The sequence below is a fragment of the Nanorana parkeri genome, unplaced genomic scaffold (assembly GCF_000935625.1).
Source record: "Nanorana parkeri isolate BGI_ZX_2015 unplaced genomic scaffold, ASM93562v1 scaffold1436, whole genome shotgun sequence".
Lineage (NCBI taxonomy): Eukaryota > Metazoa > Chordata > Amphibia > Anura > Dicroglossidae > Nanorana > Nanorana parkeri.
The window spans coordinates 181,520-202,587 of NW_017307704.1; the positions used below are offsets into that span (position 1 = coordinate 181,520).

A 21,068-nucleotide genomic window follows, 5' to 3' on the forward strand; every position below is an offset into this window, starting at 1 on the left:
GGCGGTTTAAGTAGTAACCAGCACGCTCTGTAGGCAGCTTCTGACAGCGGGGGAGACGGGAAGCTGGGCTTGTCGGTAGATCCAGGCATCAGGTGAGTATTAAAAAACAAAAATGTTTTATTTTATGTTCCTGGGGACATGTAGGGCTCATTCACACTGGAATCGGCCGCCACGTACAGCTCCGTGCTGTGTGCACAGCCGTATCGGGCAGCTCCCGGGAAGGACAGGTGCTGCGTATGATTAGTATGCAGCCCCTGTCCTTCTCTATGGGTGTATGCAGCCGTACACCCCCCTACGCTCACCCGCCCAGCACGTCCGTACGGGTGCATGTATCCTTGCTCGGACACAGACAGGATCCATCCTGTCAGCATACGGGTACGCTCACCCGCACCGATGTACAGGACAGGTGAGCGTATGGCCGCGTAGTCACATAGAGAAGAATGGGGGCTGTGTACTAATCACACGCAGCACCTGTCCTTGCCGGGAGCTGTCCGATACGGCCGTGCACACAGCACGGAGCTGTACGTGCCGGCCGATTCCAGTGTGAATGAGCCCTTAAAAATGTTCCTGGATTTTAAAAAACTGGTCACCTTACCCTGGTAGTCAGTGGGGGCTCTGGTTGGTAGTGAGGGCTCTCCTGTGGCCGCACCAACCAGTTTGCCCGCAGTAGATCCCGTCACTGAACCCCCTGCGCTAAATGAAGCCCCCGGCCGCAGGTGCAGTGGCTCCCTCCACCGCCTCTCTGCCACCTGCACCGCTACAGATGCGGCTCTCTAATCGCGCAGCCGCTCGCTTCTCAAGGGTATACCGAGGTGATCCGGGCTGGCTGGAGCAGGCAGATGCGGCCTTCTAATCAGGTATGTTAGAGGGCTGCACACTGGGGCCTCCCGAGTACCCCTTGAGGAGTGAGCGGCCGCACGATTAGAGAGCCGCATCTGTAGCGGTGCATGTGGCAGAGAGGCGGCAGAGGGAGGGAACCATTGCACCTGCGACCGGGGGCTTCATTTAGTGGGGGGCAGGGGGGGTGGCGCCCGCGGGCCCTCAGCTGGTGGAGGGGAGGGGTTACAGGAGAGGGTCCTCACTCACGCTGACCCACATACCAGGATGTGGCTGTGGCTGCCTGCAGAGACGGATATCGGCTCCGCCTCCACCAGGCTAACAGTGATCACTGTCGTGATCACAGCCGCCTGTTGTATTCGGATCCCCGCACAGCACACACACCGGAACATACAGCTGTCCCTCCGTGTGTGTCACAGACTTGCAGTTCATTGTACAAAGTTTTTACAATAAACCGCAGTAAAGTCTGTGACATGCAGCTGGAGGAGGGACAGCTGTCAGTACACACTGCGGGACGTGCGGCTGCGGCAGAACGTGGATGGAGAGTCGGGACACTAATCTCGGGGGTGGGGGCAATTGCCCCGTTGCCCCCCCCCCCCTGGATCCGCCACTGGTGTATATGTGGGTTGGTGAAAGGGGATGTTGAGCACATACATGTGATGGGTGGTGTGGTGATGGGACACTTCTGTTGGCATAGTTGTGGAGTCACGTTTTGGGGCTGGAAGGACATTACAAGGTGTTGTCTTGGTCCTTGCGTGGAATTCCAAACAAAAACTATGTGGAAGGATGACAATGGCAAAGTTCAGAGTTTCTGCAGTACTATGTATAGGAATGTGAAATCTCTACCGACCAAGAGGTTTGGTGTGTGGCAATGTCCTGTGGCAATGCCCATCTCCGCAATGGAGATCCTGTGGTGGTTTGCAGGTGTAGAAGTGTTTCAAGCCCTGATACGTGAGGTTGGCTGTTCAGGTGGAGGTGTTTGATAGACGAGATCCTGGAGTAGGCTTGCAAGGGAGATCCAGTTTCCGAAGTTTCAGGTTGTTGTCCTCCAATTCTGTATGTCTTGCTGGGTCACGGAGGAGGGAGGTGGAGGTCCGTTCCTCTTTGGAGTTGGTGATGTGTACTAGCGTCCTAATATCCAGGCAACGTGGTGAGGACAGAGCAGATCGATGAGTGGAGGGAGAGCTGTTGGTGGATATCAGAGATTGTGGGGTTGATTTACTAACCTTATAAACACGCCACAAACAAGTATACACCTCTGTAGTGTGTTCCCTCCCAGCATGATCTATTGGTGGAATCTAGACACCTTTGTAGTGTGTACACACCCAGCAGGTGTGTTGTGCAAAGCCCTGCATGAATTGCAAGGTAATGTTGTGTAAATTAGCTCTACATTGTGTTGCTTGCGTTGATGAATGCAGGAATGTAAATGCATGAGCTAACCATTTTTGTCTAAACTGTGAAGCAGCATTATATATGCATCATGTGCATTATTTTGCCATATATGGCATTAGTGGAAATATGCTTTTAGAGACTTGCATGCCGCTATTAGAGCGGCGTGTAGCCTATGGCGCATGCTACATGACGCGCACGTACGTAAATACATAAAAACGCGCCATAACGGCGTGAAAATGTGACACGTTGCTCGTGTTTGGTTGATAAATACGTTTTGCTGTGTAAAAATGCACACGCACCTGGTGCGTGTGTGTGTTAAGGTTAGTAAATCACCCCCTGTGTGTCCTTCAGGTTCAGGTATAGGGAAGGTGCTTTTCCAGGGTCGCTCCTGGAAAAGCACCTTGTCCCCTGCCCACACCCCCACAACCAAAGCCCTGGGATGTTGGTTGTGGGGTGCGGGTAGGGGCTTATTCACATCAGGGTACCCCTTTAATACACCAACACATGAATGTAAATGCGTAAGGGGTACTTGTACCCGGACCCATTCACTAAAGGTTTCAATTAAATTGTAAATTAAAAGACCCATCCTGAGACTCTCTGCACCATTCTGCACCCCTCCTGAGACCCTCTGCACCCTTCTGTGCCCCTCCTGAGACCCTCTGCACCCCTCCTGAGACTCTCTGCACCCTTCTAAATGTATTTTTACTACATTCTAAGTGTATGATAGACATGTGTGCATGCACATGTCTATCAAGTAGGGATGCACCGATACCGACACTAGTATCGGTATCAGTGCCGATGCCAAGTATTTTTATTTTTTTTCAAATTTCTTGTTTATTGACACAAATTATGAAAGGACAAAGTCATATAAAATAAATATCCATAGCATTGTATAAAATAAACTTTCAAAACCATCATGACCCTAGGATCACTAAGCGTCTAAGTATCACCGCATCCATCACCCCATCCATTGTATGACACAAGGAAACAATGGTCCATAGATGCTATAATGTAACTATAGAAACAGTAATAATCAAAATGCAAAACTCACAAGGGCCTCCACACACCACCTTCTAGAACTAGTGCCTATTGTCATACTAGTCCACCTGAATAATTCCAAGTGGGGGGGAAGAGGCCCTGCGTCTGTATGGAATCCCTCAGGGCTGAGCGTAAAAAGTAGAAAGGAAGCAGACAGAGTAAAATGCAAACATAAAGACCAAGCAAGAGAAAGATCGATCAAGACTGGGACCTCCGGGAGCCATCCCTCACTCCACCATCCTCAGCCCCCTAGTGGCCGCGATGCCAAGTATTTGGGCGAGTACTCATACTCGCCCAAATGCTCCGATGACCAAGCCCGATACTTGAGCTTCCGGTATCAGGAAGCCAGGCAGTGAGTCATTACACACTGCCCGGCTTCCTGATTGGCCGGGAAGCCGTCTCCATGCCTCCTCGTCAGTTGTGACAAGGGAGCATGAAGCCGGACAATCAGGAAGCTGGGCAGCATGTCATTACACACACCCCGGCTCTCTGATTGGCCAGAAAGCCGGCTTCATGCTCCCTCATCACCTAGTGATCAGGAAGCTGGGCGCCATGCAATCAGGAAGGGAGCATGGAGACGGCTTCCCTGCTGATTGGGAAGCCGGGTGGCGAGTCATTACACACTGGCTGACTTTTTTAATGGGACTTCCGGTATCGGTATTCAGTATTGGCGAGTATAGGAAAAAAAATATCGGTATTTCTACTCGATACCGAAAAAACGGTATCGGTGCATCCCTACTATCAAGCAACAGGCAAAAATAAAATTGAGGACATATTATGTCCTCAATTTTTTTTTTTGTGGTTGCTTGAAAGTTTTGGTAATGGGGAGTTTAGTGTATTTTGTAATAAATTGTCAGTACATTGATAGCTCTTTTACCTACTCATAATGGCACTAGCAGTGAGTGGGTTAAGCATATTTATGGAAGAATATGCCATTCATTAATTACAGGACAAACTTTTCATGAAATTTTTAATATTATACATTATTTTGTTGGGTTTGGTCAACTGCCATGCAAAACTCAAAAAAACCCTTTAGTGAAAGTAATATAGTTGGGCCCTTTCCAGAATCAATAATAACAAGATGAAAGGAGCCCAGATTGCAAGCAATTGGGCTGCAAGTTTGAAAATGACTTGCTAAACTATTGCAGACTTGCCAAGCATTGCAAGTCTCCAGATCAATGTGCTTTGTAAAAGTGCTGTACACTTGCAGAGCTCTTGCTAAGAACTGCAGGATTCTTGCTGTAGACTTGCCAAGCAAATTTGCTACAAATTCTAAAAGTGTCAACTAGAATTTGTGCTGCACGTTTTCTGCAAGTCTACAACTTGCCAGGAATGTGTGCAGCAAGTTAACAAGAATTACAATGTAACCCTGCCACAAGTTTGTGGCAAGTTATCCTTGCTAACGGGGAAGTTCTCTGTAACACATGCAGAGGTGTGTTAAGCCGCCCACACACCTTACAATTTATCTGCAGATTTTCTATGGTCAGATGGAAAAGGTGCAACAGATTCCTCCATCTACACTTAACTGTGTGGATGAAGTAATCTGCACCTAGGCCAATCTGTTGCACTTTTTCCATCTGACCACAGAAAATCTGCAGATAAATTGTAAGGTGTGTGGGCAGCTTTACACTTAACAAAACTAAAATGTGGTTAATGGGATGATATGAAAATTACAATGAGTATCTTTTAAAAGATCTCATGCCCTATATCATTACTTATTTCTCCACCTGCTTCAAATCTATGTGATCTGCAGTTGACTGTGAAGGTACACACTGGCCCTATTTTATTAAAGCAGTAGAGCATGTTCGCTTTCAAAGTGAGTTTTCTTTTTGCAAGAATATTTCCACTTAACCTAGTGAATTGTTGAAAATGGAAAGAATACCCAATCATATTCAAGGAAAAAGTAAAAAACAGGATTTTTGCGTGCACACGATTGGCTGATTGAAGGCAGCACCACTTCACTGAAAATTCACATAGCACAGTGCTTGACAAATAGGTGAATATAATGAGGCTTTTTTATCTCAGCAAGTACTTGTGGTTAAAGTTAAACGGTCTCAAAACTGAACATTTCATACTGGTCATATGAGGAAAAATGAATAAGTAAATGTTACTTTCAGTAAAAACACCACATCAAGATGATCAGTTGATCAAGTGTTATAGGCAGCAAAAGACTACCCCTTCCTGACTCCCCAAATTACTTATAGCTGTTTAAAGCAAATCTTCTGATTTTGCATAGGGACAATATGGGGTTAAGGTCCAGGATTGCCTAAGAACTTAAGAACCTATAGTAGTTTTTGCCTTTAACTTGAACAAGGACATTGTTCTTTTGTTTTCTTGAGCCCTGGTTCACATCTAGGCGGCACCGCTTTTACACGTTTGTACGCGTGTTAGCAGCATGCGGTTATTTGCGCGTTGTGCACATTTTGTATACGCGTTTTACCGCTGTAAAGGCGCAAAAACGCTCACATAAAATGTGCAACATGCTTATGTTGCATTTTTTTGTTCATTTCCAATGAAGTCTATGGGGAGGAAAAGCGCTTTTAACTGCCCAAAGAAGCTCCTGTATCTTTTCAGGTGTCTGTCGTTTTCCTGCTCTGCGTTTTTCTGCTCAGGTGTGAACCATGGATTCACACCTCAAGGACCATGGATTTCTTGTGTTGGGCAGATAAAAGCGCTTTTCGAACTGCTCAAAAACGCCTAGGTGTGAAACAGGGTTGAGTGTGAGGGCCCTTTTCTTGAAGTTCATTGTGGTGTTCCCCCATTTTGAGGCATGCTGGGATCAGAGGCGTAGCAAGGTCATGATGCGCCCAAGGACAAGTGTTTCTTTAGTGCCCCCCCACAAACCAAACCATAGTTCAATCGTGATACACACGATCCATGCAGTCTGAAGGATGGAGGGCCACAGACTTATAGAAGGGGGTACGGTCACCTGCAATGTCGGCGGTTACAAGGGTCCCCAAGTGGCGAAATGCTGGGGCCCCATCACAGCTGCAACTGCTGTGACCCTGGTAGTTCTGCCACTGTATAGAGGACTACAAATCCCAGCAATACATTACACACCAATGCAGAATACCATTATCTATAGAGGACTACAAATCTCAGCAATACATTAAACAGCAATACATAATAATACCACCAGCTATAGAGGACTGGTACTGGGCCCCGTACCCTGGTCCACGGTGCCAGGGAGCTCTGGGCCAGTTCCTCGGCACACTGGTAGCACACTCCCTACACCTGCTCTTCATTGATGGGCTGCTCTTAGGTATTCATGATAATGCCCCCACATCCCCCTGCACAAATTGCCCTTTTGCCACCTTTCCCCCTGGATCTGCCACTGACCTGACCTTCAATCCCAGCTATGGGGTACAGAGTTCACCTGATCTCCACTCCCATCCCAGCTATGGGGTGCAGAGCTCCCCTGAACCTCAATCCCAGCTATGGGGTACAGAATTCACCTATGGGATACAGACCTCACCTGATTTCTCATCTCAGCTATGGGGTATAGACCTTACCTGACCACCCATCCCAGCTATAGATTACAGAGCTCACCTGACTTCTCATCCCAGTTTGGGGTACAGAGCTCACTTGACTTCTCATCCCGGCCCGCGGCTCACCCCCTGCCACTGTGCCACCTCTCTCCTCTCCCACCACCATCAAACCAGATGGCTGGGGTGGCAGGGTTAGTTTAAAATTTTTTTCTTTATTTGTTTTTTACTCTTTTATATTTTTAACTTTTTTTTCTTTCTTTACTTTTTAAAATGTTTATTATCTTATTATCTTTTACTTTTTATCACCTTTTTTAATTTTTTAATTTTAATGATTATTTTTTACATAATTTGTATTCATTGTATAATTTACCAATTTTAATGTTATTTTTTTAAATAAAAAAAAATAAAAAATTCTTTATTTTGAATTTTTACATATTAATACAAAAACAAACTGCCACCTGGACAGCATATCCAACATAGACATTTCATCTTAATATATGCATTTAAATAAATATAATTAAAATATTATATGAGATATCGTCTTTTATTCTACCAATTTAGTCTACCAAAAATCTAATAATTCTTTAATAACCATTTCCTAAGTCCCGTCTAGTTTAACTTAACTGGCCCCACATACTTTTAAACTTAATTACAACATACATAGACAGATAAACAACAACAAAAAAAAGAAGAACAAAGGAGGGACTCCTCGTAATCTGTATATGTCACCGGTTTGAGACCATTGTTAATGTACCAAAGACATCACCAAAGCATAATCGACTTAAATTCCAACCAACATGCCCATATTTTATAGAATCATTTATATTGGCCTTTAGATGACAGAACCATCTCTTCCATAGTACAGATATTATCAATTTTCTCGAACCACTGATGTAAAGGAGGGATGGAGACCTTCTTCCTAAACTGTGCTATCAAAGCTATTGCAGCATTAAGTAGATGAGGGATCAGTTAGGATTTAAATCTAGCTGTAGATTCTACAGTGCAATGGACTAACATACACCACGGGTCATCCTCAAAAGAAGAACCCATAATGTTCTCAACATAAGTCCTCACCTGACCCCAATATCCCTGTACAGTGGGACAAGACCACCATATGTGCGCCATTGTACCCCTTTGTCCGCATCCCCTCCAGCACAAGGGGGGAAAGATCACCATACATTTTTTTTCACTTTAACTTTATTGCTATCACACAGGTGCTAACAAGCCCCTGTGTGATAGCATTTGGAGGTGACCGGTTCTCTTTATTAAACCTGTCACCTCCAATACAGGAGTTCAAGCACAGCACTGTGCTGGAACGCCTGTGATAGCACCCCTTCATACCGGCACCTGGGGGCAAGTGGCCCCCACGCTACACCACTGGCTGCTAGTCATCCTGGGCTGGTGTACAGTTTTTTAGTTTGTCAGTTTCCAAGCCTCGTGTAGGCAGCAGTATGAGCCAAAGATTAAAGACTTCTTGGAGTCATTTGAGAAACATAGGAAAAGGATTTTATATTGAACACAAAATTCCTATTTTTTTAAAATTTTATTTTTGATAGAGTAGGGGAAAGTTAAAACTGCTGTCCCATTAGGAAGATCCCGTAGACTCAACAGGAAGTGGAGGATATATTTCCAATGTATGGGAAATCCCCTTTTATAAAGTTGTCATAGGCACAAGTGTGCCTCTCGGAAGATTTTCCCTCTATTCCTGTTATGGTGGCAACTCAAAATTTTTGATTTGCCCTTACTTTTATTCCAAACGACTTTGGTAATCTGGACAATAAGAGAGAGTGAATCTCCCTAAAGATTACCACACACATTACAATCTGATTGTACAATCTCCTTTTAGATCTACCAACAACTATGTAGTGCAAGGGACTGCCTGATTGGATGGATTAGGTAGGTCCTACTATTACATAGATTGGGTAAATCTAAAATTGATTGTACAAAAATTGTAATGTGTGTGGTGACCCAAGCAGGGATACAGACAGCAATAGCAATGGCAGTGGTTCTAACCCCTCATCACCCTTTAAAATTTTAAACACAAATATTGCCTTTAATTATAGTATACTTTTATTTAATGTTCATTTATTGTTTTATTTTTATTTAGTGGCCAAAATGGAGAGTAATGGGAACATCAAAGGCTGACAGGAGCCCTTATTCCAATGTAACACACAGGCCTGACTTTTAACCAGAGACATGGCTACTGGAAAGTGCTTCTGGCCTGAGACAGGAGGTTTGGGGAGCAGCGACAAAACATATTTATACTCCATACTTAATTTTTCATTCTTTTTCCCTTTTTCTGGATATTTGTGCTTAAATCTAAATGAATTGCAAGGAGAACAGTTGAAGAGGCTATTAAGAGTCACAAGCTGCTTGGCGATAGATGACGATCTATGCCTGTATGTCTTTACTCATGTGTCCCTAGGACAGCATGATGTCTGGGCACAGTTCTACTATAACTTGGACCTCTAACCTTGGCATCAACCACAATTTGTATTAGTTTACATCTTTTAAAGTTACAGGTGACAAAAAAAAAGCATATTTTCATTTTGGATTATTTGCTCATGCAGGGAGATGCACTGGAACAAGCAATTATAAGTCAGGCTCCACAAGTGGAGAAGCTCATTGCTACCACTGCCCATGAGCAGATGGCATGGTACCATGGTAACATCAGCAGAAGTGAAGCTGAGAGAAAGCTGTACTCAGGAGCACAACCAGATGGTAAATTTCTGTAAGTATGATGCAAGTATCTAATACTTTAGAATTATTGGTATGTTCTACTGCTAACCTCTTTTATGTAATGATACACTTCATAATATCCTGTATTAGTAAAGTATATATTACATTAGTAACAAACTCACTTGTAAACATAGGAAAAATACCAATAACCATTTGAGGACTAGCAGTTGTCTAGTCTATACCCTATAGATAAAACCATGTTTCTATTGGTTTTCCTGTAATTCCTCAATACTTACAATACCACAGTCATAGGTACCGTATATTGTTTTTTAGGATAACATGCCATTCTTTTGATAGTATTACTTTTTGTGACTTCTATTAATTCTGACACTACATTGGTGAACTATTTACTAGTCAAATAAAGGTAATTAATGTTTTTTGTTGTTTTTTTTTTAACATAGATGTAAGCATCTGCTTACAGCATTAGTAAGTAAAAAAAATCTTTCACATTCAAGCAGTATAAACAAACCTGTTTTAAAATGTTCAAAAAGGCTGGACAAATGGCATAATTAGAAACGTAGAAATTATTATTAATCAGGAATTACATAGGAAACAATGTTTATAAAAAAATTACCAGGTCACAGACCTGCAAAGACCTGCAGCTGTTTGTATTATAAGAGATCTTTTAAAACCACACCACCAAAATAAGGTGGTGTGACCTATGCCCACCCATGACAAGGCAAATGGCCTTTTCTTGCATTCTGGCAGCACTGGAAAAAACGGCCAGCACAGCCCGAACGCATAGGGCGTGAGCGGGCCCTCAAGTTAGAGAAAAGGTCAAGACTTCAAGAAGATAATACAGTCCATATGGGAGTCACACAAAGGAAAAGTGTGAACTGTTTTAAAATAATATTACCTATACCCTATACACGATATGAGTTTATTTTAGAGTTGGTTTCATCAAATCACAACATATGTGGTTTAGAAAAGCTTGAGAAATGTAATTCGGATTTCTAAAAGGTTTCTATTAACCACTTCCCGGCCAGGCCATTGTAAACGCCTGAGGTCCCGGTAAGTGCAGCCCCCCCTCCGCGGCTCCCCCCCTCCCACTGTCACGCTGGTCTCGCGCTCCGCTGTGCCCGGTGCGAGCCCGGGACCAGCATAGTGGCTCTCGGACAGGGGAACAGATGGAGATAGGTACACTATCTCCCTCCGGTCCCCTCTACGCTGTCAGAATGCGGAAGTGACATTGTTTCCTAGCATAATGTTTAAAAAAAACTTTTTTTTTTCAAAATGTTCAATAATTTTTCCTTAATATAGCAAAACATAAAACTGCAATGGTGATTAAATACCACCAAAAGAAAGCTCAATCTGTCCCCAGATTTTTTTTTATAAAATTCATTTAAGTACAGCGTTGCATGACGGAATAAATGTCAGTCAAATACCGCAGCTCTGAATACTGATAAATAGACTGGCCAGGAAGGGGGTCTAAACACCTGGTCTTCAAGTGGTTAAATTCTTCTAAAGGGCTAACAGGTTTCCTTTTTTTATTTTACATGTCATTTTTGTTGAAAGTTTTCCAAAACAGGTCAGTGCAGTAATTACAGGATCAGAGTTGTACGGAACAACATAAGTAACAAACAAAATAAAGTAACGATTATACCGATAAGCATCACAATCATCATTGAAACCATGTAACAACACCTAAGTAGATCACTAGGGGACTAGAAGGGTATAGCAGGGAGCATTCAAGCGATTACCTTGTAGTGGTGCGTCAAAGGACATCTAGAGTGCCTATCGTGCCTGTCAATACCACTCCGTATCTTTGAATAAAAACATCACCTCTCTTAGCTGACTCAAAAATAGTTCAGATGTTAGATATGGGGTCCAGGTGGTAAAAAATCTGTCTGTGTATGAGCGGTTGTATTGGGCATCAAGCTTATCTAGCGACAATAGGTCATGAAGGAGTTCTTTCAGGGTAATTAATGAGGGAGGGGCAGGTGACAATCAGTTCGTCAGGATGGCCTTTTTGGCAGCTTTAATGCAGATATGTTCCCACTGGGAGGGTTGTCTAGTGGTGATCGGTGTGGAGGGATCAATTACATGAAAAAGGCAGAAGGCCAGGTCGGTGGTTCTGTGGGTACCAGAACAGGAATTCATGTAATTAAGGACGCATGACCAGAATAACTTAATGGAGGGGCAAAGCCAGATAAGATGTTCCAAATTTGGGGATTGGGCATCGCACTTGGGGCATGATGTTAGCCAGTTGGGGGAGGGGGTGGATTTATATTTGAGATTAAAAGCATAGAATGCTCTGTGTATTAGTTTGAACAAAAGTTCCCTCCACACCTCACAAACGATGGCTTTTCCTTGAGGTAACTGAAGAAAGGTTGCCCATTTAATGATGTGTGTGGGAAAGGTACTAGAGGAGATCAAGTGTAGTGACGAATGGCTGGTGTGGACGATAGCGGAAAGTGGCATCTTCACTGTCGGAGAGGACAGTAGTATCTGAAAGGGGCCATGGGATATCTTTGACCAGAGTGGAGGGAGATTGTCGGCAATGAAATGGCATGTTTGAGCTTATTGGAGAAAGTGGTTGCTAGAAATTCCATGCATACTCTGCAAGTCTTCTAGAGTTGCCCTGAGCAGGGCAGCCATCAGAAATGTTGGGGCCCCTTACACGGCTTTAGGCCGGGCCCCCCCCCATACCGCCGACACACTGAGCCAGTCGCACACTATTATTATACATGTATATAGCTCTGACATATACCGCAGTGCTGTACAGACAACACTGAGCCAGTTAAATCAGTCTCTGTACAGAGGAGCTTGCACTCTAATGTCCCCCCACAGTCACATACTATTATAATACACTTATAAAGCTCTGACATATATCGCAGTGCTGTACAGAGAACACTGAGCCAGTCACATCAGTCAAGCTTGGAGCGGTGGAAGCAAAAAAAAAAGTCTGGTGTGCAATATAGTGAAATGGAAAGTGTAAAATTATACAGCAATCAATGCAGAATGGCACCAGCTATAGAGGACTACAAATCCCAGCAATAATACATTATACAGCACAATGCAGAATACCACCGGCTATAGAGGAATACAGCAAATCCCTGCAATACACTATACATACAGTGTATAATGTATTGTTGGGATTTGTAGTCCTCTATACAGCACAATGCAGAATACCACCAGCTATAGAGGAATACAGCAAATCCCAGCAATACAATATACATACAGTGTATAATGTATTGCTGGGATTTGTAGTCCTCTATAGCTGATGGTACATATACAGCGCAATGTACCATCAGCTATAGAGGAATACAACAAATCACTATCCCAGCAATACATTTATACTGCATGTGGGGGTAGTGCCGGCAATCTTACCTGCACATTCTTCAAGCATCTTTACTTTCTTCCCCCGAGATCTTGGGACTGCGGCAGCTGCCATTTCCCCACGCTGCCGTCTCCCTGCAACGACATGATCATCTTGGCGGGCAACGTCTTAGTGGGCAGCGACGGGAGAGCGCTCAGAGCTGGGTGAGGCAGGGAGGAGGTGCGGCGTGTGGCGTGAAGCGTGCGGCACGTGTGGAGCCGCAAACAGGGGCAACTAATCGAAAGCCGACTAATCGATGATGAAAAACGTTGACAACATTTTCCATCATCGATTTTAATCGACTTAGTCAATTAGTTGTTGCAGCCCCAGTCACATCAGTCCCTGTACAGAGGAGCTTACACTCTAATGCAGAATGGCACCGGCTGTAGGGGGACTACAAATCCAGGGATCTTTTTTTGTGCAGCAATGCAGAACAGTACCTGAATTTGACTCAGGGCTTAGTGACGTGCTGGACTCAGGTATAAGTGACCCGCTGGACGCAGGGACTAGGGACCTGCTGGACTTGGGGATTAGCGACCCGCTGTATGCAGGGATTAGCGACCCACTGAACGCAGGGCTTAGCGACCCACTGGACGCAGGGCTTAGCGACGCGCTGGATGCAGGGCTTATTGATGCGCTGGACGCAGGGCTTATCGACGCGCTGGACGCAGGGCTTGGCGACGCGCTGGACGCAGGGCTTGGCGACCTGCCGGATGCAGGGCTTAGTGACGTGCTGGATGCAGGGCTTAGTGACGCGCTGGACACAGGGCTTAGTGACGTGCTGGATGCAGGGCCCACCTGATACCCCACACATACCTGAGAGTGACCCTGAAGAGCCCACCATAGATGCTGCACAGCCCATCTGATACTCTCTATTGTGGACTCTGCAGGGGTCTCAGGTGGGCTGGTCAGGGCTGCATCTCCCTCCCTATCTCCCTCCCAGCTCCCTGCTTTTCTTACCTGGCCTCCTCTGCCGCTGGACTGGCCGGAAGTGACGTGATGTCACTTCCGGCCGGTCCGAGATCAGTACAGCATTGTACTGGATTGGCAATGCTGGTGCCCTGCGCTGCTAGGGCCTGACCGCCTCCTCTCCTGTCACCGACGGCCAATACTCATGTAAGGGTCCTGGGCAGGCCCCCAAGGCTGCCCAGGTCCCTTACATGAGTATCGGCCGTACCCCCCTGATGACGGCCCTGTCCCTGAGGGTTCAGTAAGTCTTTAATTGTAGCAATTCCTCTATTCTCCCATATAGAGAAGACTGGAGATGCACTACCCGCAGGGAAGGCCGGGGATGATGTAAGAGCAGGGCCGGTGCAAGGATTTTTGCCTACACAGGCGAAGGTGCATTTTATCTCCCCTACTATTGGAATTTGAATGTCTTCTGGGATTGTATGTCCAATACACTTTTAACTAGGGATGCACCGATACCGATACAAGCATCGGTATCGGCGGCGATAACGAGTATTTGCATGAGTACCGTACTCGTGCAAATATTCCAATACAAAAAACGAGTACCTGTGCCGCGTCTGCCATCTTCAGGGACCCGAAACCGCCGCACACAGGACCTCCATCGCGTCTTCAGTCATCTGCTCCATTCTGACCTCTTCTCCCGCTGATTGGCCGATTGGATGATTGACAGGAGTGACTGGTGAGGAAGCCTGTCATCATCCAATCAGCGGGAGAAGAGGTCAGAATGGAGCAGATGACTAATGAACCTACCTCCTTTGAGTACAATCAATCTCTTTTTATTATTTTTTGCTAAATAAAAGGATTTTTTGCACCAGGAAAGGCGCCCGGTTGTCACTGCCCGGCGGCCGGCGCCCCTCCCCCGTCGCTGCACCGGGGCAGCCCCACCATCACCTCCCGATTGTTACGCCACTGGCGAGACCCATGGCTTAAGAAACAGTTGTGGAGCAATAGAGGTTGAGATCATTAGCCTTGACTGATTCTGGAATGCCTATTATTCTTAGATTTTTACGTCTGGAGCGATTCTCCAGATTGTCCACTTTATCTTGCAGAGTTTGCCAGTGTTTAGCTGTATCACTGTGAGTGTGCTGCGTCTCAGCGGAGTGATCTACTAAGTCACAGACACACAGCTCCATGATCTGCAGATGCTGGGTTTGAGCCTCCAGGGTGGCATTAAGTTTCCCCAAATGGCTTTGTAAGGACCTTGCTATTATAGAGGCTATGTCTGCTTTTAGGCATTTCGCCACTTCAGAGGCTATCTGCTTGAAATCAAGTGAGGGTTTTGTGACTGTGTCATGATATGGCTCACCCTCAGCAGCCTCATATGTGTCTCCCTGAGGCGTGTCGTCAGCTGTTATCTGACGGAGGTATCACCACCGTCAGATTGGGCCGTTGTGAGAGCCCTCCTTGCTCTCGGCGGGCGCTCAAGGTACCAATCCATGTCGGGCGAAGATTCGGCACTCCGAACATGCTCAGACTGAAGCCAGCCGATGTACTGCTGGAATCAGCCATACAGAGCCGAAGTGAATAGGCGAACGCCGTTCAGCTCAGTTTACTTCGGCTCAGTTATTCACTCAGCTGCCTAAGTATTTTTATTCTAATTCAGTAAGATATGGATTTTTTTTTGTAAGAAGTGCATTGTAATCCATGGCCTTGTGTTGACGGGCTTTGGGCATGAGTTTGAGACACTTTTGAGATCATTCAGAGTTCATTGATAGGTGCATTTGACCTTCTTCTCACCTGCATTTGACCTGCTTCAAGTGGGTTTTGCATTCTCATAGGCTTGTATGCAAATATAAAGCTTGTCTGACACAAACAGAAGGTACTTGACACATAGTGGTCAAAAGGAGATGAGGTATAATAATACAGAAATGAACAACTGTGGAATTAGTACAAATATAAAAGATGTGAAAGATAACCTGGTAGGTACAAAACCGGATGGTAGTAATCTATACCTACCCAGCTTTCAAGATTTGTATCTGAATTGTATCTCATTTCAGATGGACAATAAATGTAAATTAAAAATATTAACAACTACTTACAAAGCGATCCAAAACTCTGCCCCAGCTACATCACAAACCTAATCTTAAAATATTACCCAAACTTTCCTCTGCAGTCCTCCCAAGACCTCCTGCTCTCTCGTTCCCTCGTCAACTGCCCCCATGCTTACCTTCAGGACTTCTCTAGAGTCTCTCCCATCCTTTGGAACACTTTACCTCCACCTGTCTGGCTATCTCCTATTCTGCCTTTAGACAATCCCTGAAAACGTATCTCTTCAGGGAAACCTATTCCGACTTCTACCTAACAAGTGGACTTTTACTTTCTCGAACAACTCATCCCCACGCAACTACTACCTTTTTTATCACATGCCCCTCTCTTTTAGATTGTAAGCTTTCACAAGCAGGACTTGCACAAGCAGAGCTAAATGTAGAATAGGAGAAATTACTTGTTTCTCTACAAGTGTTCTCGGCGATGTCGCCGAGTACACTTGTAATCAGAGTTCCGGTCCGTCCTTCCCCCGCTGCCCCCCTCCCTCCCCTGCACTTACCTCTCTCCATGCTGCATCCTCCCGGCTCCGTCTCCCGGCTCCGTCCACGCCGCTGCCGCCTTCAGAATGGAGAGCTGTAAGCAGAGCGGCAGGGTTAAAACTAACCCTGACGCTACGTGTACACACTGAGAGGGGAGAGCTGTGCTCTTCCCATCTCAGCTGTCAAAAGAGTTCCAACACAGTGCTGTGCTAGAACTCCTGTATTGGAGGTGACAGGTTCAATAAAGAGAACCTGTCACCTCCAAATGCTATCACACAGGGGCTTGTTAGCACCTGTGTGATAGCAAAAAAGTTAAAGTGAAGAAAAATGTATGGTGATCTTTCCCCCCTTGTGCTGGAGGGGATGCGGACAAAGGGGTACAATGGCGCACATATGGTGGTCTTGTCAGCTCCTCAGTAACTTGTTAGCTCCTTTGTGATAGCAATAAAGCTAGGTGAATTGATAAAAAAATAATTACATAAATAAAAGTAAAAAATAAGAAAATAATTATAAATAAAAAATAAGTTAAAAAATTATAAAAAAATTAAAAGATGACAAGATAAATAAAAATGTGAACAGTAAAAAAATTAAAAAAGTGATAAAAAAGTTTTAAAAAAGGAGAGAAACAAAAAAAAACCCATAAAAAAAACTTAAACCAACCCTGCAGCCCCCGCATTCCCTCGGCAGGGAGAGGGAGGGTGGCATTGCCGAACCCAGCCTTGGGGCGGCAGGAAGGGTAAACCCGGTCCTGGTTGGTGGGAGCTCCTGATGGTGATTTGTTAATGTCCTGGGAACACTGTCCCTTTTGCAGTTTATGGTGGTGTATTGCATATTCTACCTACATTCTGTTGCATGAGAACAGAGAATCTACAGAGAGATGGTAGGTTCAGCCTTGGATTTCCAGTGTTCTTCCCCATTTTGAGCTTTTTCTGTTCTCTGCAACCTGCTTGGACTGCTTCTAACCCCTCCATCTCTAAAGTTTTCTCACTGCGCTTGTTTCCCCACAACTTCACCCCCATTTGTTATTGTGAGTGTGCCCATGCTTATTTTACCCACAGGCAGAATGTTTTAATGATTATTCTTTCATGAGCTTTTTCCTATTTAAAGGATAAGGAAGAGGAAGGAAGCAGAGTATGCCCTTTCAATAGTGTATGGAAAAACAGTCTACCATTATAAGATTGACTTTGACAAATCTGGGAGATATGCAATCCCTGATGGAACCAAGTTTGACACTTTATGGCAGGTACGTCTACCAACATTTAACATATCGGGCAAGATATATTTATTTATTTATTTATTACAGGTATTTATATAGCGCCGACAATTTACACAGCACTTTACATAGTTACACATTCACATCAATCCCTACCCTCAAGGAGCTTACAATCTAAGGTCCCTATCTCACATACATACAGGGCCAACTTAGAGAGGAGCCACTTAACCTACCAACATGTCTTTGGAGTATACACAGTATAGCTATTGCTTACAGTCCCAAAGCAAAATCATGATAGACCTTGCTGATATCTTAAGGTGGGGCACAGAGGTGGTTTTCCAGTTAGCATTACGTATTGCTGATAAACCAAGCACTCTTGGCTCTGTAAGGGCAGCAAACATTCAGTGAGAGGTAGCACATGTGTTACTAAACCGCAACTTGTAAACAGGTATTGGCAGCATTCTTAGATACTGGGAAAGAAAAACCAATGTGTCTTTGTCAGTGTCATCACAGAGAACTGTAAAGTAGCCCTGAACCATAAAAGTCATTTAAAATACCCAAATGCTTGAGGTATAATCTGATGGACACTTTATCTAGAGCCAAGAGAAATATAGAGGCTTTAATTGCTAATCTATTTCTGAAAAAGCTAGTTGCTTGACTGTTGAGTTTGGACTTTAGTACATTTGGAGTCATATTAGATCAGCATGACAGACAGACACCCAGCTTTTATGGCGAGGCCTCCACATTTCCTTTCCTACTGCAGGTTGCCTTTAAAGTAATCCCATTACTTACACTGGTGCAATTCCAAAACAATATATCAGAGCACACCAATGACCTTCAAAGCATGCATGCTTGGTTTCATACCCACATTATTTTTGTCCTAAATTATTTTTCAAATGCTTTTGCTTCCTACACAAATCATACTGTGCACTGGATAAACAGAACCCATGTACAACTTGGCCATATAGCAGTCATATGATTAGTGTGTTTTTATTAGGCTCTTGACTCAAATATGTTAATAGGCACATATAGGGTGCCTGTGCCGTGTACTGCTGCAAATTCATTTGATGCAGGTGTAAAAAAAAAACTGTCTGAGCACCTGTGCCTAGGGTTGCCACCTGTCCAGGATTCACCCGGACACTGCGGGGTTTAAATGCTGTGTCCGGGTTTCATGGTAGCAGAAACCCAGACACAAGATGTCAGGCAGACAGGGGCAACCAAAATTAAGACAGGGCTACTGGCCCCCCACTGAAAATAGTCTCAACTGTGATATTTGCATATGAATAAGACACGACTCCCATAAACATTTCTGCGCGTTGCTAGAGTGTTCGGGTTTCGTTTGAAAAAAAGGTGGCAACCCATCCTGTGCCCAGACTATGCACAATTTAAGCAGTAAAAGTAGCAGTAAAAGTGCTTCAAAACAAGCATCACTGACTTCTCTAGCATCCCCAAAGATCCATAAAGATCACAACAAAGACTCTAAAGTTGGGATTCAGTGAGTTGGTAGGTCAGCTTAAAAACACCTGCTGTGTGTTTTCATTAGAAACTATTGTAATGCAATGTAAAGTAACTATCCAAAGCTAGGATTTCCGTTCTTCTGCTGTGGAGTGAGGTTTTTTTTAGTGATTGTTCATATGTAAATGCTTTAGGGGACGTTCACGCCATATGCAGTGCGTTCCGGCTATTTCATGCGACTGGAAGGGGCGTGGCGGGCCATTTAAGTGAATGGCATCATAGCCACGCCCTCTGGCCGCAATGTGATCGCCCGCACGGGATCGCAAGGCACAGTGTGCTTGCAGTGCGGTCGGGTGCGATCAAAATGCTGCAAAAAAGTGAGCCGGCCGCAATGCGAGGCAGTGTGTTCCGTCCAGAATCGGAACGCACTGCTTATGGTGTGAACGAACCCTTAGTGTGCATAACTAGGGCATTAAGCATGCATCATGCATGTTACATACATTAGTACTAATAAATTCTGTATGATACAAGTAGATGCATCATGTCTAATTCCATTAAAATACACTTGAAACTTCTTAATACAAGCAGAAAAAGGAAACAAAAAAAGTAATTCTATGGTTGTAAATACTTTTTAATGTTTATTTTACATTGCCTTTGTTTAATTCTACTCTTTTGCTGTCATTATACAGTTGGTTGAATATCTGAAACTTAAGCCTGATGGAGTCATAACTGTATTAAGAGAAGCTTGTCCCAATGGTAGCGCATCAGCTGGTAAGTCAGAAGATTTTGTCACATCAATATGTACATTTTTTTCGAGTGAATATTAAACTGTTGAAAGCTTTAGTTTCTCATTGGTATTTTATGGCCCATAAGTCTCCGTTGACACTTAGGCGACAGCTGTTTTGTGCGTTTTCTTTTTATGCACGCATGCGCATAAATCAAGTTGAAATATACCAAAAAATATCCTCATGTACTTTTTCCAGCTACAGGTGTTTTGCTTATTGCAAAAATACACTCAGATGTGAACAAGGACATAGAAATGAATACGATTTTTTGCGTGGGGGAATATTTTTTGAGCGTTTTTAAGGCAGAGAAAGCACTACAAAACGCTCAGTCTGAACCAGGCCTTATTGTATGACCATCTTAAACAGCTTTTACACACATCTTAAACACACTGATAGCTAGTGATATTTCCAGCAGAAAAAAACTGTGTTATAATTGTTATGAAATTTTACATACAAAGCGAAATAAAAAAGGGCTAATATTTGCTGATCTGTAGGATAAAACGTTAAGGACTCATATACACTGTTGTGGTGCGTTAACGCACTTGTGTTCACGTGTGTCTTTTTATACATATTCCAGTGTTAAGACAGCCCACTCATAGGGACTATGCTGTCAGCCCACCTCAGTACATAAGACATCACACCTGCAGTGCACCATGAAAAAGTCTTCACTTCTACAGTATGTGTTGTTGTAAGCTATAGTGCAGGTGTTGTCATTTTTGCATATGCGTGGAGCGCTATTTAAAAAGACCCAAACTTGTACTTTAATGCATAGCAAAAACACACCTTTTTACTGCAATGTTAAAATATTTAAGGGCGATTCACATCTGAGTGTATGGTTAATTACAAGATTCCGTGTGATTTACGTACAACGTAGCTAGGGTGCGTTACCATTCTTTTGAATGGCACCCCATCACGCCCCCTGGCCATTGTGCACTGCAACACAGCACAACATGCGGTACCACAATACCGTGCATTGTGGTGTGGTAGAAAAAAGTAGTGCATGCTTTTTTCCATGGAACCATTATTCGATGCACAGTATTGCAGCACCATGCTGCAGTGCCACTGAAATAAATGGCAATGCACCTAGCGCATGATAAAGCACACTAGCTCTGCTGTGCAATAGCATGCATTATTCACATGGAATTGTGTGATTGTTCAGATGTGAAAGAGCCCTTAGAAAGTGCTCCTCAAAGAAAAGAGTTCATTCTTGCCACTCCTGCTTTTTTTTACATTGCACTGTAATGCAGGGCCGGTGCACGCACACACACACTGCCCAGTCCCTGCAATCCCCACCAGAGACCCCCCGGA

At 44.3% G+C, this 21,068-nt stretch overlaps 1 protein-coding gene across 4 annotated transcripts in view; it reads left to right on the forward strand.

Annotated features, from left to right (window-relative positions):
- LOC108798239 (tyrosine-protein kinase ZAP-70) overlaps positions 1-21,068 on the forward strand; it is a 52,100-nt gene that overhangs the window by 3,978 nt on the left and 27,054 nt on the right. Inside the window, exons 2-4 of one of the 4 annotated variants that reach the window (XM_018569971.1) lie at positions 9,326-9,486; positions 17,415-17,550; positions 19,665-19,791. In XM_018569971.1, coding sequence (XP_018425473.1) covers positions 9,326-9,486; positions 17,415-17,550; positions 19,665-19,791 — 424 coding nt within the window. The remainder of the gene's footprint in view (positions 1-9,325; positions 9,487-17,414; positions 17,551-19,664; positions 19,792-21,068) is intronic. The other 3 variants (XM_018569973.1, XM_018569972.1, XM_018569974.1) reach the window with 3 other exon arrangements.